At 57.0% G+C, this 24,339-nt stretch overlaps 12 protein-coding genes across 12 annotated transcripts; 8 read left to right on the top strand and 4 right to left on the bottom strand.

Moving 5' to 3' along the window:
• Window positions 1–59: 59 nt before the first annotated feature.
• Window positions 60–1,063, top strand: N657DRAFT_678591 (P-loop containing nucleoside triphosphate hydrolase protein; the record flags this gene model as incomplete). Its single annotated transcript, XM_062796084.1, has 2 exons — window positions 60–387; window positions 459–1,063. The coding sequence occupies 2 exons, from the start codon at window positions 60–62 to the stop codon at window positions 1,061–1,063; spliced, it is 933 nt and encodes a 310-aa protein (XP_062649245.1).
• A 35-nt stretch (window positions 1,064–1,098) lies between these two features.
• N657DRAFT_642200 (uncharacterized protein) lies at window positions 1,099–3,740 on the bottom strand. The gene has a single exon (XM_062792299.1). It carries the CDS (start codon window positions 3,386–3,388, stop codon window positions 1,571–1,573), a length of 1,818 nt encoding a protein of 605 aa, XP_062649244.1. The 5' UTR covers window positions 3,389–3,740; the 3' UTR covers window positions 1,099–1,570.
• Window positions 3,741–5,062: 1,322 nt separating this feature from the next.
• Window positions 5,063–6,091, top strand: N657DRAFT_678589 (cytosolic Fe-S cluster assembly factor NBP35; the record flags this gene model as incomplete). The annotated part of the gene is made up of 1 exon (XM_062796083.1): window positions 5,063–6,091. The coding sequence occupies one exon, from the start codon at window positions 5,063–5,065 to the stop codon at window positions 6,089–6,091; it is 1,029 nt and encodes a 342-aa protein (XP_062649243.1).
• Window positions 6,092–6,141: 50 nt separating this feature from the next.
• Window positions 6,142–7,038, bottom strand: N657DRAFT_267637 (glia maturation factor beta). Its single transcript, XM_062786525.1, has 4 exons — window positions 6,885–7,038; window positions 6,718–6,820; window positions 6,466–6,599; window positions 6,142–6,381 (listed from the first exon to the last, which is right to left on the bottom strand). The coding sequence occupies exons 1-4, from the start codon at window positions 6,885–6,887 to the stop codon at window positions 6,193–6,195; spliced, it is 429 nt and encodes a 142-aa protein (XP_062649242.1). The 5' UTR covers window positions 6,888–7,038; the 3' UTR covers window positions 6,142–6,192.
• Window positions 7,039–7,226: 188 nt separating this feature from the next.
• On the top strand, window positions 7,227–8,701 carry N657DRAFT_654137 (Molybdopterin binding protein; the record flags this gene model as incomplete). The annotated part of the gene is made up of 7 exons (XM_062794478.1): window positions 7,227–7,412; window positions 7,569–7,613; window positions 7,667–7,761; window positions 7,822–7,839; window positions 7,926–8,218; window positions 8,303–8,522; window positions 8,590–8,701. The coding sequence occupies 7 exons, from the start codon at window positions 7,227–7,229 to the stop codon at window positions 8,699–8,701; spliced, it is 969 nt and encodes a 322-aa protein (XP_062649241.1).
• A 3,054-nt stretch (window positions 8,702–11,755) lies between these two features.
• On the top strand, window positions 11,756–13,080 carry N657DRAFT_267424 (ras-domain-containing protein). The gene is made up of 4 exons (XM_062786524.1): window positions 11,756–12,039; window positions 12,196–12,310; window positions 12,386–12,661; window positions 12,722–13,080. Exons 1-4 carry the CDS (start codon window positions 12,028–12,030, stop codon window positions 12,964–12,966), a joined length of 648 nt encoding a protein of 215 aa, XP_062649240.1. The 5' UTR covers window positions 11,756–12,027; the 3' UTR covers window positions 12,967–13,080.
• A 1,505-nt stretch (window positions 13,081–14,585) lies between these two features.
• Window positions 14,586–15,290, top strand: N657DRAFT_567543 (uncharacterized protein; the record flags this gene model as incomplete). The annotated part of the gene is made up of 1 exon (XM_062788522.1): window positions 14,586–15,290. A coding segment is annotated over one exon (705 nt), but the record flags the coding sequence as incomplete, so codon positions are not given.
• Window positions 15,291–16,394: 1,104 nt separating this feature from the next.
• On the bottom strand, window positions 16,395–17,815 carry N657DRAFT_267277 (NAD(P)-binding protein). Its single transcript, XM_062786523.1, has 2 exons — window positions 17,550–17,815; window positions 16,395–17,486 (listed from the first exon to the last, which is right to left on the bottom strand). Exons 1-2 carry the CDS (start codon window positions 17,606–17,608, stop codon window positions 16,445–16,447), a joined length of 1,101 nt encoding a protein of 366 aa, XP_062649238.1. The 5' UTR covers window positions 17,609–17,815; the 3' UTR covers window positions 16,395–16,444.
• A 208-nt stretch (window positions 17,816–18,023) lies between these two features.
• On the bottom strand, window positions 18,024–19,143 carry N657DRAFT_568844 (eukaryotic type KH-domain (KH-domain type I); the record flags this gene model as incomplete). The annotated part of the gene is made up of 4 exons (XM_062788617.1): window positions 18,024–18,381; window positions 18,434–18,590; window positions 18,642–18,834; window positions 18,889–19,143. 4 exons carry the CDS (start codon window positions 19,141–19,143, stop codon window positions 18,024–18,026), a joined length of 963 nt encoding a protein of 320 aa, XP_062649237.1.
• A 915-nt stretch (window positions 19,144–20,058) lies between these two features.
• On the top strand, window positions 20,059–20,850 carry N657DRAFT_267170 (uncharacterized protein). The gene is made up of 2 exons (XM_062786522.1): window positions 20,059–20,333; window positions 20,530–20,850. The coding sequence occupies exons 1-2, from the start codon at window positions 20,146–20,148 to the stop codon at window positions 20,750–20,752; spliced, it is 411 nt and encodes a 136-aa protein (XP_062649236.1). The 5' UTR covers window positions 20,059–20,145; the 3' UTR covers window positions 20,753–20,850.
• A 107-nt stretch (window positions 20,851–20,957) lies between these two features.
• On the top strand, window positions 20,958–21,928 carry N657DRAFT_567793 (uncharacterized protein; the record flags this gene model as incomplete). The annotated part of the gene is made up of 2 exons (XM_062788542.1): window positions 20,958–21,182; window positions 21,233–21,928. 2 exons carry the CDS (start codon window positions 20,958–20,960, stop codon window positions 21,926–21,928), a joined length of 921 nt encoding a protein of 306 aa, XP_062649235.1.
• A 1,316-nt stretch (window positions 21,929–23,244) lies between these two features.
• On the top strand, window positions 23,245–24,255 carry N657DRAFT_678581 (uncharacterized protein; the record flags this gene model as incomplete). The annotated part of the gene is made up of 1 exon (XM_062796082.1): window positions 23,245–24,255. One exon carries the CDS (start codon window positions 23,245–23,247, stop codon window positions 24,253–24,255), a length of 1,011 nt encoding a protein of 336 aa, XP_062649234.1.
• Window positions 24,256–24,339: the final 84 nt, after the last annotated feature.

Below are 24,339 nucleotides of genomic sequence, written 5' to 3'. Positions count from 1 at the left end.
TGCTTGAGTGCCCAACTGCGACGCCTCAATTGCCGGTTGCAGACTTAGCACGTTCAAGCATGGCTGCCCCCAATGCGCCCCTGCAGACGCGCATGGTCGACGACAAATCGCCGATCTGCATCCCCTTCATCCTGTCACGCCTGGCCGAGTACCGGGCCCAGCAGGATGGCGAGACCCATCCGCGGCCGTTCATCGTAGGGCTGAACGGGGTGCAGGGCGTGGGCAAAACGACGCTGGTGCGTGCCCTGGCGGAGACGCTGCAGGAGCGCGAGGGCCTGCCAACGCTGGTTGTCAGCATCGACGACTTTTACCTCACCCACGCCGACCAGCTCGCACTGGCTGCTGCGCACCCAGACAACGCGTTGGTGCAGTATCGCGGCGAGCCGGGTCTGTCCTTCATTCTTGCCATCCACATCACATGAAGCCTATATCTAGCTAACCAGACGATTCTCCCCCAGGGACCCACGACCTATCTCTCCTCACCCAATTCCTCACCTCCCTCACCACCAACCCAACCAAGCTCACTCCAATCCCCCAATATGACAAATCCGCCTTCTCCGGCCAAGGCGACCGCCTCCCGCCGTCCACCTGGCCCACCACCGACCCAACCAACCCGCCACAAGTGTTAATCCTCGAAGGCTGGTGCGTCGGCTTCCGGCCCCTCTCCCCACCCCTCCTCGTCGAGTCCAAATGGAAATCCGCCGGCTCTCGCACGCTGCACAACCACAAGCTGGACCACCTCCTCTTCATCAACTCGAAGTTGGAAGACTATGACCGCGTCATCAACAGCGCGCTGGACGCCTTTATCCACATCGACGCCGAGGATACCGAGTACGTGTACGCGTGGCGGGCGGAGCAGGAGGCGCAGTTAAGGAGGGAAAGGGGCGCGGGTATGAGCGAGGAGCAGGTGATCAAGTTTGTGGATGCGTACTATCCCGCGTACGAGCTGTTTGCGGAAGGGGTAAGAGGAGGGGTCTTTCGTGGGAAAGAGGGGAGGAAGGGGTGTCAGTTGAGGTTGGTTGTTGGACGGGACAGGACGGTGAAGGAGAATATGGTGATATGACAAGGAGTGAATAACAGAACAGTCAATAATATTTTTGCTGGTGACGAAGCGAATCTAACAGATTAGATACATACCGGAGTAGTCATCTATGTAAACGCAGCGCATCCCATGTGTTTTGAGCAACAATACGTGCAGCCCAGCCTTCTTCCAGGCAGCGTCAACCGCCAAGTAGCCCTGCTGTCTGACTATATCCCGTCCGTCCCTGTCGTCGATCATCAATCATGGTTCGTAAGTCGTCAGTCGTTACTCATCAAGTGTTGTTGTTCTTGGTCGTTAGCTCGTTAATCATAAATGCCAGCTGAGTTGGGAAAGAAATAAGAGGAAAAGTAAATAGGAAACAGCCACAACGCCCAGCCCCATAGCAAAGGGAATCGCTCGTATACATCCCAACCATGAAGCAAATCTTGCCCAGTTCTGCCCCTGCCATGTCATTAGGCCACCCCATGGTCCAATGCTACATCCCTCCCATCACACGCACACAAAAGACATCCACCCGCAACTCAGAACTCAGAACTCAGCATCGACATCCTTCCCCTCCATCATGTTCTTCCCCTCCTCCTTCAACTCTTGAAGCGTGCGCTCAATCCCCTCCACCTTGCCCCGGATCGCCTCCTCCCGCACAGAAATCTCGTCCTCGAACCGCTGCACCAGCTGCCGCTTCGCTCTGCGCGCCGCCTTGAGCCGGCCCACGACGGCGCCAAACTGCGCCAGGAACCAGTCGCCCGCCTCGTCCCACTCGTCGACCGACACGCGCGCAAAAAACTCGTGCTGGTCCATGCTGCCCTTGCGCTTGTAGTGCTCCAACCGTTCCTCGATGGTGCCCCCCGCGGGCGGCGCGGAAGATTGCTGGAGGGCGGCGGTTTGGGGGTCAAAGTCGAAGGCTTGCGTGCGCAGTTCCGAGTAGCTCATGGCGTGCAGCTCGGCGTCGTTGTAGTCGAGGCTTTGGCGGCGCTTGCGGGAGGAGGCGGAGGCGATGGGGCCTGGCTCCTTGGGAGGTTCTTTCTGCCTCCGACTGGCTGTCCGCCCGAGCGGGGGCTGCGGTGGGAAGAGCTGGGGTTGTTGCGGCGGTAGTTGTTGGCGGTTTGCCCGCGGGGTGCGCTGCAGAGCCTCCTTGAGCGCCTCCGGGTCCACGCCCGTGCTGGGCGCGATGACTGCTGCCTTGGTGTCGTTGAAGTCCGGGAGGTCGTCGAACTCGAGCGGCGTCAAATTCTCGAACACGGTCGACCGCTTGTGTAGGAGTTCGTGCTCCTGTGCGCGCACTCGTTCCCTCTCTCGTTCCCTCTCGCGTTCCCTCTCCCGTTCCCTCTCCCGCTCCCTCTCTCTCTCACTCTCGCGCTCCCTCTCGCGCTCGCGTTCCCGTTGCCGCTCGCGGTCACGCGCCAGCCGCTCTTGTAACCGGATCTTGTCGATGTGGCCGCCTGCCTCGGTCTGCCGCTCCGGTGACAGGTTCAGACTCTGAGACTCAGGTGAGTGTCCTGGGCCGGTCCGTTCCGACGATGCGTTGCTGCGGTTGTCTCGGTATGCCAGCTTGGTGCGCCTCAGCCCGCTGGCTCTGGTGGGTGTCTCATAGAGCTGCCGAGCTTCATGATATGCGCCTTCCTGTTTGACACTCTGGTCGTCAAAGATGTCACCCGGCGTCGCGGCATTGATGGCCAAGGGAGCTGTGTCGGGCACCTTCTGAATGCTGGGCGGCGGGATGACCTTGAGAATTCCGTTCTCGCCAATAACAAACGGCAGGTTCTCGTCGTGCTTAGGCCGGATGCGAGTGGGCGGGAGAGGGAGGGCCCTCTGCGGAGCATCGCTGCTATGGCGCGCGTGGCCTGCTTGGGGCACACGAAGCCTTTCCGACGCAGCTCTGCTCTCGTTGTCTCCACCAAACATGGAGGCGACTGTCGAGTCCTCCCACCCGTTGGTGCCCCGTTGGGGTTCGCGTGCCGTGTCTGAGGCAGACGTCCTGGTCCGCTGCATAGGGTGGAAATGCTGCGGCGCCGGGAGACTCATTGTCGCGGTTGGCTGAGAAACGGCCGTGTGTCGGCCAGCTCGGGGCACTGGTATTGACCTGGCAGTTGCCGGCGTATCAGGTTGCTGCTGCTGCTGCTGTTGTTGTTGTGGTCGTTCTTGCCGCGCCTCCTGCCTCGCAGCAATGATTTCTGGTGGGGGCTGCAGCTGAGGAAGCTGCGACCCATGCGAATGGCTCGTCGGCACAGGCGTTGCGGGAAGGCCCACTCCGCCTGCCCTGGGACTTGCCCCGGGACCACTCACGGCGCCGTCGGCCTGTCGCATGAACAGACCGATCGACCCCAGCTTCTTCTTTGTTGTTGGCATCATACTCAATCGCATGGACGCGGTTGCAAAACTGCAAAACGGCGTGGCGGCTAGGAGAGGAACGACTGGCGACCAGCGTCATGCGGTTGATTGTTTACTTGTTTACGTGTAGACTGGAGGTGCGACAGCGCGCGTTCATTGGATTGTCAGAATATTGGATGCAGCTTGACAGATGTCGAGCCGCGAGCTCGAAACCCCGCGGAACGAGATGCGACTCGGGTTATTATGTGCTTCAGACGACGTTCAGTTCTCGCCCATGATTTGACAGGATCTGAGCTGGGGTCAACGGTGCAGCAGCGGGCGCGGGGAGCCGGCAGAGCTCTGGCTCATGTCCAGAGCGTGGGAGTTCGCCATGTCAACGGGAGGTGCGTGGTTCCAATGGCAACGGCCGGCAGCGCTCTTTGAATGGGGCCTGCGCCTGCATAGATGGGCCGCTAGCGCGGCGCGCTAAATCTCTCGTCGCTCACGCTGTCAGGTGAGCGCTCGATGCAGGGTCCGCCGAAACTTTTACAAGACGTGCCACTCAGCTTCGCTAATTTCTTCGTCCTGCATCGCCGCGACTTCTGACAGGCCGCCCCGTTCTTCTGCCGGCTGCACCTCGAATGGATGGGATGTGCACTACTCCCGCGACCTTTGCTTCTGGAGCATTGACGAATTACCCAGTGTCTACCTATTACCGTTGCATTTTCACCCGCCGCATCTGCACCCTCCTTGTCGATGAGTACCCAACGGTCCCCGCAATCGAACGCAACATGGACACCCAACGATTAGCACACCCTCTGCGTAGCGACTTGCTGCAATATGGCTGGCCTGGCGGAGTGTTGATGCCCAATCATGACTCGAGCGCAAACACGGCGGTGTTCCTCGAGTATCCTCGCCCCAGGACTCGGGGGTCAGGGCGGAATCGCTGGTCTTCCTACCCGACCCTACGACAGGTTCACGATGAGACTAGACAATACATCTCTCCGATTTAGGACACAGCAGGCCGGATGGAGCCGTATGAGTATGCGTGCATGGTGAAGCGAGCACAAACCACCATTCATTTCTCCCGTCACTGGTCTCGTGGCCTCATCAAAGCCCGTCGACCGCCCCAGGAATGCGGATGCGTAGGGGGAGAGTTGTGGAAATCAATCCCTCCCTGAACAATCCTGTGACCTGCGGATTCGGCAGGTCTCTGCCTGCAAGAAGAGATTTCATACGGCTGCGATCTCGTCTCTCTGGGTCCGCTCTCTGATGCTCTCTCTCCTCCCCCCCCCTCGCCCTGTGCTTTGAAACCGTCAGCTCGGCACGGTTTGCTGTCTCCGTTGTGCTTTATTCTTTCCAGATGTTCTCGTCCACCATCTTGCAAATGGCGCGGAACAAGGAGCAGTATTTCCTCGCTGATCAAGGTCACACGGTAGCTACAGACATGCATCGTCGGCAATTCAGGTTTTCCCTACTCCACGGAGCGCCGCAATGCCGCTTTAAGGTCTGTACCGTCGGCCCGCTGGGTCGGAGACGTGGGGTGTTGTCCGTGATCGGCGAGAAGCGCAACTGTCCAACCCACGTCTGCTTCGATAAGATAAGCCCCACCATAACCTCGCCCATCTTGAGGCGGCGATTTCTAAGCCAACCTCGACACCAACAAACCTTCACCATCCCGCCACATTGGGCGTCAACATTGTCGTCCTCACCATGGCGCCATCATTAGAAGCCCCCGAGCCCGTCGAGGACGTTCTCGCGAACCCACTCAAACAGAAACCGCAGCTCGTCGCCCCCGAACCAGAACACTGTCCCGGACCGGAATCCGAACAGGCCGGCACCGCCGACTCGTGCGCCGGTTGCCCGAATCAAAAGATCTGCGCCTCCGCCCCCAAGGGGCCAGACCCCGACATTCCCCTCATAACATCCCGGCTTGCGGGCGTCAAACACAAGATTCTCGTCCTCAGCGGCAAAGGCGGCGTGGGCAAAAGCACGCTCACGTCGCAGCTGGCGCAGGCGCTCGCCACCAACCCAGAGACAACAGTAGGCGTCATGGACACGGACATTTGCGGGCCTTCCATCCCCAAAATGCTCGGGGTCGAGGCCGAGACGATTCACGTCAGCGCCTCGGGCTGGTCGCCCGTCTGGGCCATGGACAACCTGGCCGTCATGTCCATCCAGTTCATGCTGCCCAACCGGGACGACGCCATCATCTGGCGGGGCCCCAAGAAGAACGGGTTGATCAAGCAGTTCCTGAAGGACGTGGAGTGGGGGGAGATGGACTTCCTGCTGGTCGATACGCCTCCCGGCACGAGCGATGAGCACTTGAGTGTGAATACTTTTCTCAAGGGGAGCGGGATCGAGGGTGCCGTGGTGGTGACCACGCCGCAGGAGGTGTCGTTACTGGATGTGAGGAAAGAGATCGATTTTTGCCGGAAGGCAGGGATACAGATCTTGGGCTTGGTGGAGAACATGTCGCTGTTTGTGTGTCCCAAGTGCACCCACGCAACCGAGATCTTTCGGGCGACGACGGGCGGCGGCAGGGCGCTGGCCGAGGAGATGGGGATTCCATTTCTGGGGTCCGTGCCGCTGGACCCGCGGCTGGGCATGGCGTGCGACTTTGGCGAGAGCTTCTTTGACTCGTTCCCGGATAGCCCCGCGTGTGTGGCGCTCAAGGGTGTGGTGAGGGGGATGGCGGAGCAGATTGGGCTGGATCCGGAGAAGGTCGTGCCGGAAGGTTAGATTCAATGATACCACTTGCGGAATAGATAGATGATGAATGGCTGTATAGAAAGATATACAGTCTCGTAATGTCCACGACACCCCCTTTGTCCTTTACGTCCTCAAGCGGCCGCCAGTTTGGCAGGAACCTCCTCCAGCTCCTCAGGGCTCTCCAGATCGATGATCCGCGTCACCTCGCTCGTGTTCCGCATCAGCTCCTTGGCCCCGGCGTACAGCATGCGCATCTCGCTGTTGCATGTCGTGGGCAGGTAGTAGAGCATGACGTAGGGAACCGAGAGCCGGCCCGAGGGCTGACACCACCGCTATTGGTTAGCTTCGGGAATGCTTGAACCGAGGTGGCCAAGTCAGAAAATGGGAAGAGTGGAGTGACGGACCAGCGTCAACGGATAGCTCAACAGGATAAAGCGGGGCGAGTGGTCGGGTAGGTCGTCGGCGAGCTCCTCGAGCGATTTGTAGACTGTCTCGTCCTCATCCCGTCGGATTTCCTTGGTTTGCTTATCGATCATGTCTGGGCATCACCGAGGATCAGGGGAGTTACGGTTAGCATGCTGTACCGCGCGGAGACAAAGAGGGTTCAGTGTTTGAGACTAAGCGGGCTCCTGTCTACAACAGAAAGATATACATACAGATGACTGCTTGTGGATCGTTGGCCCGCGATGTCCCCAGACGGAACTTACGCAGGTGGTCCTTTGTCTCTTGCGAAAAAGTGTATAGACGTGCTTCGGAGGTCTGTGCCATGGGGAGGGTTTTGTTAGACAGGGCTTTGTGAGGGGCGCAGAAGGATGTGTCGTACCATGGCGTCGATCCTTGTCTTTTACAATGTAGCTTCCTCGATATCAATGGCACAGACAGCCTTCACTATACCGAGCATTTGGGATCTAGGTCGGGTTGATGTCGAGGCAAGGTGGGGTCGGGTGTTCGTGAGAGTGCCCCGCAGCCCTGGAGTGGCCCTAGGAAGGCAAGGGTGGGTCATGGGGAAGCTTTTGATCCCGGGGTTCGGGTTGGTGCGTTCTATGATTCCCTTCCATCGTCACTTCCTTGGGACCAGAAAGTCCAAACAGTTTCATCTGTGGCGTGTTGTTCATCCTTTTTTCAGATTTCCTGTACTGAGCGTAAAGCTCACTTAGACCATCTCATGCTCTCTCGTCTGTCACAAGTAGCCCGTCATTTGTCCCGACCGCTGCCCAACATCGCGTACGTATCGGCTGCGTCGGTAAGGGGATCAAAAGCATTGAACAGCACAATGACGACGAGCACCACGGCGAGTGAGCGTGCCTCGAGAAAAATTCACACGGCAGCCTGCTTGATTATTGGCGATGAGGTTCTGGGCGGAAAGGCAGGTCAGGAGTTGGCGCGTCGTGCATGTGCGTCGTGAGACCAGAGCTGACTGGAGCTGCATGATAGACCAAAGATGTGAGCTACTCCGAACATTTAAGTCCAGCTACCCCCTGCATGCAGGAGTTGACAGTAGGGACAGACAAATTCACATTACTTTGCCAAATGGTGTTTTGGTCTAGGAATCGTATGTCCCTTCCCCTAGTCTTCCAAGCCCTGGTACTTACACAGTCCTCCAAGATTCTGAAGCGAATCGAAGTCATTGCCGACGATGAAGCCGGGATTATCGAGGCCGTGCGCCGCATGAGCGAGCGCTACGACTTCGTAGTAACAAGGTCTGCCTCCATCGCAGCTCTCCCCAATAATGCACTCTCAAACTGACACTGGAACCTCAGCGGCGGCATAGGCCCAACGTAAGTTCCGTCTCCCCATCCCCAATCTCTAACCCCCCAAAGGACTGGTAGGGATATTTCCCAAACCCATGGTTAACAACGCTCAGCCACGACGACATCACATACAAGTCCATCGCCAAAGCCTTCAACCTGCCCCTGGTCCTGCACAAGCCGGCCCACGCCCTGATGAGGAAGCTCTCCAAGCCGCACCCGAACCAGCCCGCCTTCCGCTGGGACGAGGACTCGCCCGCGCTGCGCGCCAAGCTGCGCATGGTTGAGCTGCCTACCGACGTCAGCCGCCCCCTCGAAGAGCAGACCCTGTTCCCCTGCGCCGACCTGTGGGTTCCCGTTGCGGTCGTCAATGGGAACGTGCATATCCTGCCGGGTGTGCCTCGGTTGTGTAGGTTTTCCCTCCCTCTCGATTTGCTTTCTTGTCACAAGGATCAATGCTGAATGGTTGGTGGTGAACGTTGTGGCGGTTTAGTTGAGAAACTGCTCCAAGGGCTGACGGCGTTCATTTTGCCGCGCCTGACCGATCCTGAGGGCAAAGGGATTGTACGGGTTACCATCTCGACGCCGCTTCCCGAGAGCGAGGTGGCTGGGTATCTGGCTGAGCTTGCCGAGAGGGTCGAGCAAAAGGGAGTCAAGGTCGGGAGTTACCCCAGGTGGGGGAAGAAGAGGAATACTGTGACGCTAGTTGGGAGGTATGTCGACCTGTCCCTGGGTTTGTCAGGACTTTCAAGACAGACATTGAGCTGACCTGTTGTGTAGGGACAAGGAGTTCCTCGAGACCATAACTCCGGAGGTGATTCACTATGTTCAGGGGAGGCTAGTCACGGTTGAAGGGGAGGACGACGACGCTGATGCTGAGACGAAGGAATGAGTGATCGATCGATCTAAGTCGAGCTATCCGCTTATTGAGGCAGCATTGTCGGGTCACAGTTTGTTGACGGCATCCTGTCAGATCCCACAGTGCGCGGTTGCAAGCGAGGACGATGGGGAAATTAACTTGATGTTAGTCACAGGTGTGAATGACGGATAAGGCTATGGTTTGTGCCATCCCTTTCCTGATCTGGCCGGTCCCATGCTGGGAAGCGTGGGTACTACAGTCGCAATCTTTCTGGATCGTTTCCATAAGGGCTTCGAAGCGGATAAGGGGCAAGTCACCGCCACCATGATGCTTGTCTGCTGGGATTCCGGGTCCTGCTCACTGAAAGTCCAACAAACGAGGTTGTCGGGAAATGAACTCATTGATGGTTATGCTGCCATGACGTGGTCGCGGCCCCGTTGACGAAGGTGAGTTTCATCTGTGAGTGCCAAGAGCTCAGGGGAAGTTACCAACAATTCGAACCCCTGTTCTGTCCGTTAGGGTAGCACTTTGCGGGGTCCTAATTATAGACCTAGATCTGAGGGGGAGCTCGAGAACGAGAGAAGGGACGAAGAACATAAAATAGCAGGACTTCGAGCAAAAGAGAGGAAAGGAAAGAAGAAGAAAGCGAGAGACGAAAGAAAAGTAAGGAAGAGGACGAAGAATACCATCCGTGTATCGTGCCTGACATTCTCATTGAAGCACTACAGATTAAAGGCATCTCGATATGTCACAAGCTACAGAAGAACAGCAACCAAGGTTGGTCTGTCCGCTGAACAGCTAAGGTAGCTCAAGGTAGTTAGCTCCGCCTTATCCGACCAGTTGAAGCCGCCGTTTGTTCCATCTGGAGACATGGATTTTTCCGTGGCATTGGTGGCAAGAATGGCGTGTTCAATAGAGCACTCCGAATTCTGCTTGACTTTGAGTTTGGTGTTTGTTCTAGGGGGTTAAGGCAGAAAGTGCAAAGCTCTGGGATGTGCTAATATCTGATCAGATCGTGGGTTCCTGTAAGTATAAGGTAAACTAAGGTTATCTCACTGCTGACCTCAAGCCGATGTTTCTCAACCAAGAGGGCCTTCCCACCTGGCCCGTGATATGGCCACCGTTGGTGTAGACCGTGATCCAAGCCTAATCCTGGACCTGGGAAGACATGACGGGGTTGTCCGTAGACCTGGGGCTGCTTCGGGTTTTTGCTGTAACCTGGAAGCTCAGATGTAATCTGCTCGGTCCAGAGATGTTGTGAAGTCAGGAAAGACAGAAAGCCAAGCACAGAACAAAATGGCAGCAAATCTAAAATGAAGTTGGTCACCTCATCACGGAATTTCCGATAGCACTATGCAAGTGATCTGTGATCAGCGATCAGTTACCTTATGTTAGTTCGGCCATCACACGTGCTCTGGATGGAGCCGACCCTGTATCGATCATCGCAACACTAGAGCGCTGATCAACCCTGCCGGATTGGCGGGCGAGGTTCGAATCGGTAGGTGGAATTGGTTAGCCGCCCTGATGCGAGCAATCCCGTCTGTGATCACGATTGGATCATGTTCCAGTGCTCCGCTCACTTGGAAATCATCAGTCCGGGGTATCCGCAGCCAGCACCCAGAGGTCCTCTATCCCAATGCAATGGCAGTAGCGATGAGTTACAGGTTGGGGCGTTTGACATACAACTCAAGACCTGGTCTCTGTTCTACCTCAGCTGCGGCACGGATTCCTCCTGGAAAGTCAACGGCTGGTTGCATTTTGGACTGATAGGTGAGTCCGTCGGGATTGCTTGCATGGGAGTGCCGTCATCCGGCTTGTGTATCCTGAAGTACTGAGTCAAGAGTAAGCGTCCCGCCGATCCATCCATCCAAGAGGCTAACCCTGCGTCCAATGGCCTCCCGTCTTCTCATCAGGCGATGAGGCTGTCGTCAGCCTTGTCCACCGCCGTGCATCGAACGCGCAGTGTGCTTTGTCCATACTTTCTGGATCATCCATCTTGGCTCGGCTCGCCTCTGGTTGCGTCTCCACGCGGCTAGCCGTGCACAAAACGTGCCCTTCCTGCAGAAAGGCGGGGCCAGGACCGCTTGTGCATCGGTGCCTGGCATGCCTAGTTAAGGGCAAACTGAGTCGGGCCTCCGGATCGGCATCGCAAACGGCGTCTTTGATTCCGGCAGATTTGGCCTCCCATGTTGTGACAGAGTCAGGCATGCAAGGTATGTTTATCTCGGTCGTGTGAAATCCCGCTCTGCAAATCCTCGTGATGTCCACGGAAGGGATGTGCTTGCTTTCTTCCTATCGAGCTTCCACATCAAGCACGGCAGGGATTGGCGAGTTGAGCCGGAAACGTGGGGAGGTTAAGCTCGGGAGCTGCAGGAGGGACTGCGGGTGAATGTGTGTCCCGACAGAGCTCGCCGGTTGTCCGTGTTTGCGCTGCCTTCCGTCTCCTGGCATCGCTTGTACATTGACAATGTCAAATACCAAAGAAAGCTACTAGTAGAGAAGTCCAGTCCGGACTGGATCAGACAACTTTTCATTCGAATGATATCTGCCGCAAACCGACGGTGCGAAAGACACTGTGTGGACAGCCAACCTGAGCCATCACCCCCAAAGCGGATAAGGCCCACTACGATGGGGGCCATCGGTACGTGGGACCTTTGTTCTTCACCGTCTAGCGCCACGCATTCGCCAATCAGAAATGGGAAGTCCTTAGCCCACAGTTGCCCCCGGAATGGCACACGGACCCCTTTTCAACCCAGGCCATTGTGCTTTCTTCTCTCATTGCGCTCCTGCCTTCGAAACTGACCTTCCCTGGCCAGCCGACTCACAGCGTTCTCGAAGCTCTCCTTCTTGAACTTCTTCTGTTGAGCTGTACTTCTTCCTCCTCCAACCTCGGCGTATTGACTTTGTCGGGGGTCACAACACGTCGCTCGCCCCAGTACTCAACACCCAACCATAATCCCCTGCGACCCTCGCAAACCAGAGCAAGCAAGCCAGCCCCCCGGGCGGTTCCAGAGAAATTCGGCCGCCGATCCCCACACGTCCCAAAGAGGTGTTCCCTTGCCGTTCAAACCAGGTCGTCGACTCGTCGCGCAAAACCACCTCCTTCATCCAGACGAGTATCCTCACCATCACCACCTCCGGGATCCCCCCTTCTACCGATCAACGAGCCAACATTGACCGGACGGCTCCTTGTGCACGGTTGCCGAGCGACCCCGAGAACTCGTCATCCTAGGGAGCTGTTCTCCTTTTCCAGGGGGAACTCACAGCTTCAATCACGGCTGGCCTGACAGCTGTGGTCTGACCGACGGTTCAATCGTTCTTTCTCCACCCTTCCCTCCTTGTCAGTTCACAGTCCCAAGATGGCGGCCAAGGTATGTTGCGTCTGTTTTGTTCACCCGACAACCCAACCAACCAATTCACCTGCTGGCCGTGACAATGCTACACGGGTCGGTTCTCGCGCGCCCCTGCGCGACGTCCCTCTTCCGATGGAACTTCCTGACTGACGGGTGCGCTTGACCGCGTTGTAGTTTACGAGAGAATACAAGCTGGTGGTGGTTGGCGGTGGCGGCGTCGGCAAGTCGTGCCTCACAATCCAGCTGATCCAGTCGCACTTCGTCGACGAATATGACCCCACAATCGAGGGTGCGCATCCCCTTTCGACGTTCCTTGCGCATGCTTCTGCATAGCAACCTGACTGACCCCGTTCGTCCCATACAGACTCGTACAGGAAGCAGTGCATTGTCGACGACGAGGTGGCGCTGCTTGATGTCCTAGATACCGCTGGCCAGGAGGAGTACTCGGCGATGCGGGAGCAGTACATGCGCACGGGCGAGGGTTTCCTCCTCGTCTACTCGATCACGTCGCGAGAGAGCTTTGAAGAGATAAGGACCTTCCAACAGCAGATTCTGCGCGTCAAGGACAAGGACGTGTTCCCCATGGTTGTTGTGGGTAACAAGCTCGATTTAGCACACGAGCGTAAGGTCTCGGTCGAAGGTATGTCGGAGCCAAACAATGCATGTTTGATTCATTGGTTGACCATAGTGGTATCTGCAGAGGGCCAAATGCTGGCGGAGGAGTTCAAGTGCAAGTTTCTGGAGACGTCGGCCAAGACCAACACAAACGTCGAGCAGGCTTTCTATGAGGTCGTCCGGGCGATCAGGAAGTACAACCGAGAAATCCAGGGCGGGCCATCCCCTGGGAGCCATCTTTCGCACAACGGCGCCGGCATGAACAAGCTCGACATGGGTCCTGACGACGACACGCAGGCGGGCTGCTGCTCCAAGTGCGTCCTGATGTGAGGGGCTTGAGCGACAATCTTGCTCAGGACGGCCTCTTGTTGACGGGATCAGGGATGAGGGGTGGTGTGTATGTGGAGGGGCTCGTGCGGCGCTTGGAATCGGCTGTGGTTTGGGCGCATACGAGGCATTCAGGGACATGCTGCATTGGTCGGGAGTTGAGTTGCTACCTGAGCCTGGAGTGGGCACGCTGATTGCGGGGGATCCTGGGAATGTCCTCGGGCAAGCAGGATGGCCCAACCGGCTTCAGTTGCTCTCTGGCAGGTCATGCAGTTTTTACTTGGGCGATGCCAGAGGGTGGCAGTAGCTGCCCATTCGCTTTCCCGCATCTGGGTCTTCTTTTGGGGATTTGTTCAATTAACATGGGATTCGCTACAGTTGCTCTCATGCTTGTAATTCTTGTTCCGTCTGTTCAACGGCCACTTTGCTCTGGTGTCTGGTACTGTTGGTGCATATACGCGCCAGGCTTGGTTACTCCTTGCCGACGGCACTCACTTCATCGACCGGTCGTCTGAGTGTTGTGCAGGCCTGGTGATGATTCCCCTGCTCTGATGTCGACGCGCGCAAGGCTTGCTCGGCGGTGACATGACTGTGGTGGTGAGATGTCAAGCGGGGGGTCGTGCTTACACGGCGTAACAGCGTCTCAGATACCTCCGAGATTCGCATCCAAATAGGGCAGGTAGAGCGAAACCAGGAAAAGGTTTCGGGTCCATTGTTAACAGCTCTCACGGAACCTGACATCGCCCCCTGGCCTGTTTGCGGCGAGGCTTGCATGAGTGCTGCCGTACGGACGTACTGTTCCATGAATTGACCTTCTAGAAACCTGGAAATATCTACGCAGATTTCTCCGGGTGGGCGAGTTACACAGAGTCTCGGCCGAGCAATCACCTTGCATTTCATTGGCTTGTTCTTGTGCGACAGAACAATCATCGGAATTAGAGCTGGCATGTACGGATTAAGTTAGGACCGAACCCGCCAATCCACGGGAATGGCGATGTTTCTGTACTCTGCATGAGCCACTTCCCTGGTCAGGCTGACTGTGCTTCTGGCCCCTAAGAAATGTCTCTTATCATACATGCCCGTTCTATCACGTCCGAGTCCTGTTGAATGCACGTGGTCCGAGCCGCGTTGCGGTTTACCTGAACCCTGCAGGTGCGGAGGTCGCGACAAGGTTGATGACGCAACGGCCACATGGCGCGTTGTTTTTGTCAATGTGAAGAGGGATGGAGATGGCAAATTCAATCCAACACGGGGACAGATCCTTCCCGGGCCGAGTTAAATCGGTAAGCCGGCATCCGGGCTCCACCCCGGCCGATCGGATTCGATGGGCCGGGCCGGCGAGGCGGCTAAACGCGGATCGATGCCCGGCTTCGGCAGCCCCAACTCAATTTCAACTTCACAATCCCAATCCTCTCTGTCAGCATGAGTTGTTTCGTTCGTACCCCAATCACAGTCGGCGCCATATCCGAACTCCCCACCCAGTCCACAGCCAGCTTTAATCCCATCCCCATAAGGCACCTTCAACTCACCAAACCGAACTCAGCCAATTTTCCTCCCTCACTACCACTGGACGAACTACAAATCGCACAACCCATCCAGCATAAGGTAATCGAAAACCTTTCCCACCAACGCCGAAAAAAAAAATGAGCCTCCCCGCGCGCGTATCCGAAGCAACAGACATCCTCCAAGACCCCTCCAAGTCCGCCCTCCCGCGCTACGCCGCGTACCGCCGCGCCCGCGCCCGCTTCTGGGAGGCCTTTCCTGACGGAGTGTACGCGCGCCTGCCTACACCAGGCACGAACCTTGAGTGCGGCTTCTATGCGCTAATTCTGTCCATGCGGCACCAGCTGCCGGCGGGGAGCCGGATTGCCACGATGGAGGAGCTGAGGGCTGTTTTTGGCGGGGTTGAGGTTAGCGAGGAGGGGGGGAGTGTTGGTGTGGATTTGGGGAATCTTAATTCCAATTTTCGTTCGAATGGGTATCGGACTGGGACGGCGGCGGCAGGCTGGTTCACTGCGGATCAGCTGGCGGCTGCGTTTGCTGCGTGGGGAAGGCGGTATCTGAATCCGGATGGCCCTGGGCAACGGCACGGGCAGGGGCAAGGTAGGGTGAGGTGTCAGCTTGGGTGGGTCATGGATCGGGATGAGAACGAGGGCGAGGAGGGGTGGCCGGTTATGATGAACACGCCTGAGGTCGATACAGCTGAGGTTGGCGAGGGGATCGTGCGGGTGTGGGTGTGGAATGACGGGGCTTCGTTAAGAGGTGGGGTGGGACATTTCGAGGGTGTCAGGAGGCCGACGGAAGGGGAGATGGAGGGGATGGAGTGAGGCTGTTGGAGGCTGGGGCTGGTGAATCAGACATGTGGTTTCGGTCGGGTTTTAGCGCGGCACACGTCTGCCGGAAGCATCATGATAGTCGGATGGCACACGGCAAGCCTCGAGCATCAGCAGCCAAAAGCTCAGTAGGTTTTGGCAACGAGACTTAGGAGTAGGAAAATACAAAAAGCTCACCACCGAGCCCTTTGCGGAGGGAAATGGCTACGAAACCCCCCAGTGGGATTTTACTTCGATGGGACGACGGTTCGGTTGGGGATCGAACCGGCGAGCTCCGGGAAGTTCATGGCGGTCGTAAGCAGGGCAAATATCCGCCTCACAACCCTCCCACTTGGCCATGGCTAAGTGGGAGCGGCCGATAACTGGACGAATGTAGACCTAATACATATAGGGCGGCTGTGAGCCTGGAAAGAACGGTGGCAGGTAATTAGTTGGGATGAAAGACGGGTCACGGCCGGGTCATTGTAGGTAGGCCGCTCCTCTTGACATTATATTGACTGCTGAGCCTCTCAACCAAGGGGCGACCTCCAGACCATCAAGACGGCATACCTCGTCCAACCCCGCAGGCCTGCCCCTCGGGCCTCATACCGCATGTTACTCTCGTGTTCCAGTACGTCTAGGGCACCATATTCACCGAATTCCTTGCTCCGCACAGGTGGCGTCTACTGCCAACTTCGATGCAGTAGCGGCAGAGGCAAGGCTAGTCCAGAACCTGGTGCGGCCACCCTGTCGCATGAATAAAACAGACACACTTACCAGACAGCTTTTCTGTCGCCGGTCGGAGACAAGTTGGCTGCTACCTGGAACGGCGAGATGCTGAGTGCTCTCGGGTCTCTGCTGTGAACGACACGCGAGATCGTGTGGAGATGGACAGCATGCAGCCCCGGGACCAAGCTTGCTGGCTGTTACGGCGAGACTTCACGCGGCTCAAAGTCCAGGTGGCGCGTCCGAGTTCGACCTGATTACTCGACTATCTCTGTCGGATACTGGAGGAGATGATTCCGTGACCATGGAATCAGAGGATTTGCCTGGCTTGGACGAGCACTGACGAGAAGGGGGCTTTGACTGCTTGGTAGATCAGCATTTCCCGTTCTTCATACCTAATCCCTCAGTAGCCATTCTGAACTCGGCCCAACTGCCGCGCGTGCCTACAACTTGGAGGACGAATCCGCCTCGGCATCAATCTGAATCACAAGCTTGCCAAACTGCCGCCCAGCCTTCATATCCTCAAACAGGCTCTCGATCTCCTCGAGATTATCCAGCCCCCTGACCACACGGCTCACTACCGGCCGAATCTTGTGCTCCCTCACGAATTCAACCATCTCTTTGAATTCCTTCTTGGACCCCATCGTCGTGCCTCTCAGCTCCACGTTATTCAGCGTCGCCTGTATCACCCAGTCCATCTTGGGTCCGACTGTCATGCCATAACACGAGATCACCCCCCCCGGCTTCAGCAACCTCACCGTCTTGCTCACCACCTCCCCACCGGCCCCATCAATCACCGCATCCAAACACGGCCTCTCCGGAGGTAACATTCCCTTCAACTTCTTCTCCCACCCAGCCTCCCTATAATTCACCCCACCTACCGCCCCCAACCGAACCGCCCTCTCAATCTTACCCTCATCCCCGCTCGTCACAAAAACCCTGCACCCCCTCGCAACAGCAAACAGTAGCACCATGACCGCTACCCCTCCCCCAATTCCCGTAACCAGCAAATTCCTCCCTGCCTCCGCATTCCCGCTCTTGCCCACCAGCGCTCGCCACGCAGTAACACCCACAAGCGGCAGCGCAGCGCCCTCGGCAGGACCTAGATGCTCCGGCGCGGGCACGATCTCGTCCTCGCCGACAACAACCCACTCCTGACCCGTGCCAACCTCGGTACCCGCCGACGCGCCGAGGATGCAGAAGTCCTTGGCTAGGTTCTCGGGCCCCTCGGGGGCGGAATCCCATCCGCGGGTAGGGTTAAGCAGCACCGGTTTGTTGAGTAGGGCGTGGGTAAATGGGGAGCAGGATGGGCCCAGGGAAGTGACGATGCCGTAGCCGTCAGCGAATAAAGGGTTGGTGAAGGAGATGCCTGGGTAGAGATACTGACGGATGAACAGGTCGCGGTGGTTGAGGGCGGCAGCGGAGAGTTTGATGAGCAGCTGGTTTGGGCCGGGGGTAGGGAGGGGGATGGTGTTGAGTTGGAGGCTGCAAAGGCGTTGTTAATTAATGAAGTGAAGGTTACACATTCAGGGATTTGGGAGAGCTCACGGGTAGTAAACTTGGCCGGGCTTGCCCTCGGTCTTTTTCACTGTGATCGAGTACGGCATGGTGATGGGTTGTGATCTGGTATTGGCTTGATTCCGCTATATGGCTCCAGTAATATGTCGTATGTTCATAAACTTGTCGACAGCCAGCTATTTATAACACTGGTGAAGCTGAGAAGGGCTCAGTTGCTGAGTATGGCTGTTGACCGGAACCGCCCCGCCTCCCCGCACGAGCGGAGGCCGATGACGCTCGTGCCTCGGCCCATCCGCCGGCACGGCGTGCCCATTAATAATCCACCGATCCATTTCCGGGTCAATCTGAACCCCTGCCCAGCTCCGGCCCAGCATCGCGGCGGAATAGGCCATGCCGGACGCCTTGCACTGCACCGGGTCAAACATTTGCCTGACCTGGGTATCACGATTGCAAGACCGAAATTGGCGGGTACTCCTCTTGTCCAGCACCACCATCTACGCCACCTCAGTCGTGCGTCGTCTTCCTCTTCTTGGACTTGCCCGCGCTTTCCTCTGGCGGCACGTACTCGCGCTCGCGCTCCCGCTTCTTCTCCTCCTTCTTCTGCTTGGCCTTCTCGGCGCGCTCCGCCTCGGCGGCCCGCTGCTTGGCCTCCTTGCCCAGAAAGTACTCGCCGCTCTCGATCTGCATGTCCACCTTGCTCTTCTCGGGCGCCGGCGGGAACGGCGTGTACGGCTTCTTGGACTTGTCCGTGACCTTGTACGGCGTCCGCCGCTTGGACAGCGTCCGCTTCTTGAAGTTGGGCAGGTATCGGCTCCAATCTTCGTGTGCCAGCGCCGGGTCCTTGGCGAGCTCCCGTTTGATCCTGCTCCGTGTCAGCGGCTTGCCCATTAACAAGCCGAGCAATTTGCACTCACATCAGCTCCTTGATCATGTAGATCGGGTGGACGTTCTGCATCGTGTCCTCGACCACCCTTCTGACCTCCTTTAGCCCCTTGTACGGCCCCATTACCGACACTGTGTTGCCGTGAACCAAGATGTAGGTTTGAGTGAGCAACTCGAGCGCTTTCAGTGCTGTTTCCCGTTAGCCGCTGGCGTTGTACTGGCCAAGAAATGCCGACTCACTTGTGCCATTCTGCCCCAATATCCGTTGCCGCCTCTTGACGAACCGCTCCTTGTTCCGCACCATGTTCCGGATCTTGATGATGTCGCACGCCATGCCGTCCTCCAGGATTTTGATGGCCTGCGGTGCTGGTACCGACCGAGCCAGCAACTTGATCAGGTCGCGTGCATTGAGGATCGCCGCGGGGTCGAATGTCTACGACAGGGAATCAGCAGCCGCGGCGATCGGACCTGTGGGACGAGCGCATACCTTTCTTGTTGTCTTGACCGTCATGGATCCCTCAACGAGATCCAACGTAGCAGAGATGCCGTGCTTATCGAGAGCTTTGGTGACGAGAGGCCATGAGTCCTTGAGGTAGCGCTCGCGATACTTCGGGAAGAGGGTCATAAAGGAGGATTCTTCAAGGAATGGCCCCGAGGACTCTTCCTTCTTGAAAGGTTCGATCTTCCACTTGTCGATGTCGTCCGTGTCCCACGGCTTCTCCTTTTTGTGTGTTGACGGCATTATAGCTTTTCGGCAACGTGTCTATGCTTGTTGGAAGGTGATGGGTATGTGACTTGTCCAGTTATTGCTGGATTCCAGGTCTCGTGAGTAGCGTAGGTTTGATCCTCTCTTGTCGATGCTGCAGCACCTGAGGCTTTCTGGAAATTTTTGGAGAGCAGCACCTTGCAGGCTACCCAGAGAAGTGGGGCGCTTATCACATCTTGCGATAAATGCTGAGGTTACTGTGTACTAACGTCTTTCTTACATGCCTGGCTCATTCTTGATTGCACGCAAATGGTGTTTCTTCCTGAACTTAGGTGCCTAGTTTATAGTCGATTCAATTGTCCGTTCACTCTCGTTCAGGCCTTGCTCATACCTATGCAGCACTTTCAAGAGGCAAGGGATGTTTCAATGGTGTCGCTGTTGTCATTCGACTAACGTGATGCAACGCATCGTACTGACCAATCGGAACTTGGCATGCTGGCCCACTTAAAACTTTGGCAGTACGTACCTCCTACTCAGCTTGAACTTCTTCCTCGCGCCAGCTCGCTCAGGTTTGTCTTCCTCTTACCCATCACATTTGAACGCCAAGGGCATTTGACCTTTCCAGTTCTTTCCTCCAAAGAGCACATCAATTTTGCGGCTGCGCGTGGCTTGCAGAAGTTGGCGGTTAATCTTTACATTGTGTTAGGCCCTAGGGAGGAATCCGCCTGCTCTTTGTTCGGGTCCTGCCCTCCACTTTCGAATCGCTTGTTTCCGCCGAACGATCAACTACCCTCGTTTCTTGCGCCATTGAATCATTCGCACTATTCCGCTCCGCGATCGAATCGGCTGAACATTGGTGCTAACCTCGTTCAATTTCCGACACGTTTGCGCTCCGACTGTGCTTGGCCGACCGCGTCTCTGCCACCGTAGTAGTCGCCATCCTTCACCATACTCTGTCGCGCCATCAAACTGGCTCCAATACAATCGCCCGATCTTCCTCAGGCCGAGGCAGCGTTGACGCTGCACGGCGATTTTACTATGGGGGAACCGAAGATGGAGGACGATCCTCAAGTGCTTTCAATGGCGACGACACTTGAAGCCGAGTCCCTCTCCAGAGACAGCTCAGAAGCGACTCAGACTTCAACAGCTCAGAACCTCGCACATTCTCTAGCCGGCATCTCGGCGGTTTCTGCTGGTAGCCCATCATCGGACCCACAACAATCAAGGTCAGTGCCGGCTTTCCCAATCGATGCTTGAGAGGCAGGTAGAACGAATGCGCAAAATACCCTAGGTCACCGCTCGATGATTCCCCTGACCGGGCTTGGGCTTCTTGCGCTTGTCCTAGTCATGCGAATACGCTGTGGCTCGACCTTTAGCCATGCACTCCGGACTCTCGACCTGTTCTCGACTGACGTCTCATAGGCCTATCGCTATCGCGCCCGCTATGTATCCTGCGTCGGGGACGTCACATGCAAGTACCGCGCCTGCACCTGGCGGAAATTTGGTACGTGAGCATCCCGATCTTCCGTTCTCTGCCTCAACCCATTGCAAGAACTCGTCGAGTCCGACACGACAAGTGCCCGGTGGCTGCGACTTGACAGACACCTTGCTTGCTTCCAATTGGTCCTTGGCTCGCTGGCTCTGAACAAGTCTGGTGGGGCCGTTCACTCACAGGCCGCATTACTGGCCTGAGCCCCACGTCCTTCCTAAAATTCTCTGATCTATCCTGTTATCATGGCGCCAGTCGTTCGTGCGTTATCGAGATAAGATTTCATCCTAATCTCTCGGCTTCACTTACATTGAGCATACGGCCACTCTGCGACACATCGCAGCACGACACAATGGCAACGATGGCTAACCATGATCGTGCGACTTCGCAGCCCACCTGTCAGAACTGTGGTACACACACCACTCCGCTATGGCGACGTGACGAGACGGGCGCCGTCCTCTGCAACGCCTGCGGCCTCTTCCTCAAGCTCCATGGCCGTCCGAGGCCGATCTCGCTCAAGACAGATGTCATCAAGAGCCGCAATCGCGTGAAGACTATGAGGCCAGATCTTGCCAAGCAGAAAAAGGTGGGCTTTTTCAATCCGGATACTTGCGCTGCAGAGCTAATGGCACCCAGGCGCAGGCCCAGCAACACCCTGGCCTTTCGCAGACGGGAGATTTGAACGGCGCAGACCTTGGGGCTCTCAATGGGGCAGCTGGAGCCCGTAGGACCTCGCAAAAATCCGCCAACGGCGCCATGGACGACACCAACTCCCCCATCTCGCGAACCGGCACGCCCAATCTGTATGCTTCGCATTTGGCTCCCATATACCAAAACATCGACGACCAATTCCAGGCCCAACAGCTGTCTGGTTTTGGCGGACCGGATGGTCGCGCTCCATCCCCGTTGAACGGCGACCGACTCGACATGCCGCAGACCCACGAGCAGCTGCTCGCTACCAACGCAAGCCTGAAGACGCGGGTCAGTGAGCTGGAAGTGATCCAGGAACTGTACAGGGGTAGGATCCAGCAGCTCGAGCAAGAGGAGGTGAACAGGCAGGCACAAGAACAGAGCAAGTCGGAGGCTGAGGAGCAGCTACGGGCTCAGTTGAGTGCCTTGACCGAGTCGCAAGCGCACCTTCAGAAGGAGCTTGAAGAGAGCCACCGGAGAGAGAACATGCTCAAAAGGCGCCTGGACGAGCTCGAAGTCGAGCTGAAAGAAGCCAAAGAGTCCCTGGAAGCCGACGAGAGCCGCCGCTCCAAAAGGCCCCGTACCGACGAGGCTGCTCAGATCCTGGACGAGGCGGCATCAACTTCTCAGTCGGCGTCATAGTGGCTTTTCCGGGGCACTGAGGCCGAAGGGTTTGTCTATCCCCGATAGGTCGGCTATACATGCTGGCCACGGCTCGCTTTCTTGATGCCCTGGTACTTCTTTTCGGTCGGTTTGATAGGCCCATTCTTGCCCGGGGGTTCGCGCTCCGAGGAAGCCAACGCCAGTTGACAAGATCATGAGCGAGCGATGGATTTTCTTGCTAGTATCCCGCCGTGGTGTGATATTCAACGACAGGCCTAAGGGCCTTCCGTTTAATGTTTCCTGTTGGGTGTTTTGTCCACGTTGCATCGCCTCACCTCAGAAATTCTCAGCTCCTCAGCTGGAGAGAGGCGTCGGACAACTTGTGCAATTGCTAGTTGCCGATCTATAGAGGCTCACGGCGGCACGGGGACTTGGTGGGCTGGTCTAACACATGGGTTGGGTCTGGGAGTTGTTGGAGTACGGCGAGCATGCAGCTCAATGGGATGAGAACAATGGCGGGATAAACGGATAGGTAAACCAAAAGTCAGCCCATTGACTGGCGATACCTATTACTCTTTCAATTGAGTATCCGACGTTTTACTGGCGAGCCTGACATCGCCCTAATCGTCTGACAGGCGACAACAGAGACGTCCAGGCACTCTTGATCCAAGTCATCAATTGCTCTGATGAGAGACTATTTCAAATTAAGTGCTTGTTATCATCACCAACGATCTCTGGCCTAGGTTCGAGATGCAAGTACTCAATACATTCGATGGATATCTTACCTGAGCTCACAGTCGTGCAAGTGCTCCATCATGCAGGCAGCTCATACCCAGGCCCGTCGTAGCTGGAAGGAACAAGTACTGATGTGTGACGGTTGGTGTTGTCGTGTAATTGCTGGAACAAGACGGGCCATCTTGTGTGACCAAATCGAGATATCCGCCGTAATCCGTACAAAGTCTACAACTCGCTTCAATCTCTTGGTGTAGTCGTCCGAGGTACCTCACCTCCGTTACGGAGTATGGCAGCAATCTCCCCCTTTTGTCTGACAGACACAACACAATCAGCAACCATCCGAAGAGCAACATGAAGAGGTATGGCTGGTGGCGGTTTGAGGCCCGCCTCGTCACAGTTGCATATTCGGGTCGTTGTACATTCCTCGCGGTGGCGCGGGACTTGCACCTGTGCCCGTTTCACCCTCCGTGCCAACTGCTTACGGCTGAGACTAGCACACAAAATAAGAAGATCCTCTTCAGCATATTCAAGCCCCCAGAACTAATTGTAGATAGGTCCCGCACGCGGTGCCCTGATCCTAAACCACCTCCCAGGTACGCGCACCCAGCAACAAGCCAACAATGGCCCCCTTCACCACACCACAGCCGGTACAACACCAGCTAGAAAACCGGCGCTACACCCCGCTCACCCCGTCTCCTCTCAACCCAAACACGCCTTCCATTCATCTCCGAACCACCCAGCGCCACCACCGGCCCAGGACGACAGCGGCAGCAGTACCACCGCCGCCCAGCAACACCACTAACAACAGAATAAGACCAACGCTCCTCAAACCCAGCAGCAGCCCCGCCAACAGGACCCAGCAGCGATACGCGCGGCTCCTCGCCCACGACAGCCCGACGCAGCGGCTACTGCGCCAGAAAGCAGCCACGGCATGGCGGAGGTCCGAGGTGCTGCGGCTGCAGGAGCGAGAGCAACACCATCATTACCATCATTGTGACCGCAGCTTTCCCGACTTCCGATACCTACCCGAACAACATCAGCAGCCACATCTTGACGCCGCTAGAGGGGCAGCAGCAGGAGGAGCAATAGCAGACTGTAGTCATCAACCTCTTAATAGAAAGGGGGATAGCGGCACCAGCAGCGGTGATGTTGATAACGGTCGGTGGGAAGCCGACCTCACCATCACCAACCCCCTGGCAGACACAGACGCAGAGTATGGAGGGCCGGGCGGGGATGAAACCGGAACTGAAGCTGGAGACGAAGAAGTTGGGGGGAGGGATAGCGCCTTGCTCATGATGGACAACCGGAAGGGAAGCGGATCGAAATTCGGTCCAGCGATGCTAGACTGGCAAGGGACCGGAGAACGTGGTAGGGGTGACACTGCTTGGGCCGGTGCCGGCTGCGGGTTTGATAGCTTTGAAGAGGGCCGTTTGGAGGCTCGTCTGGATCCAGTCCAGTTGCGAGAGGATAGGGCGTGGCGGGCTCAGGGTTCCGGTGGTGGTACCCTGCGGCGGATGCTTGTTGTCGTGGTGGTGGTTGTGGGCCTGGGGCTGGCCCATGGGCTCGTTAGTGCCTTCGGGAGCTGGGCCGGTGGTGGTGTAGCGGGTGGGAGGCCGCTGGCGGGAAGGTGATGGTGGATGACTCTCCTTCGGCTTGGGCAGCGGGGTAACTTTGCGGAGCGGTCACGGTGGTGGGGAGCGGAGGGGCGACAAGGA

Source organism: Parathielavia appendiculata, assembly GCF_033297405.1.
Source record: "Parathielavia appendiculata strain CBS 731.68 unplaced genomic scaffold N657scaffold_3, whole genome shotgun sequence".
Taxonomy (NCBI): Eukaryota; Fungi; Ascomycota; class Sordariomycetes; order Sordariales; family Chaetomiaceae; genus Parathielavia; species Parathielavia appendiculata.
The sequence above is the reverse complement of the archived record's forward strand: the minus strand, read 5'-3'. Positions and strand labels throughout refer to the sequence as shown.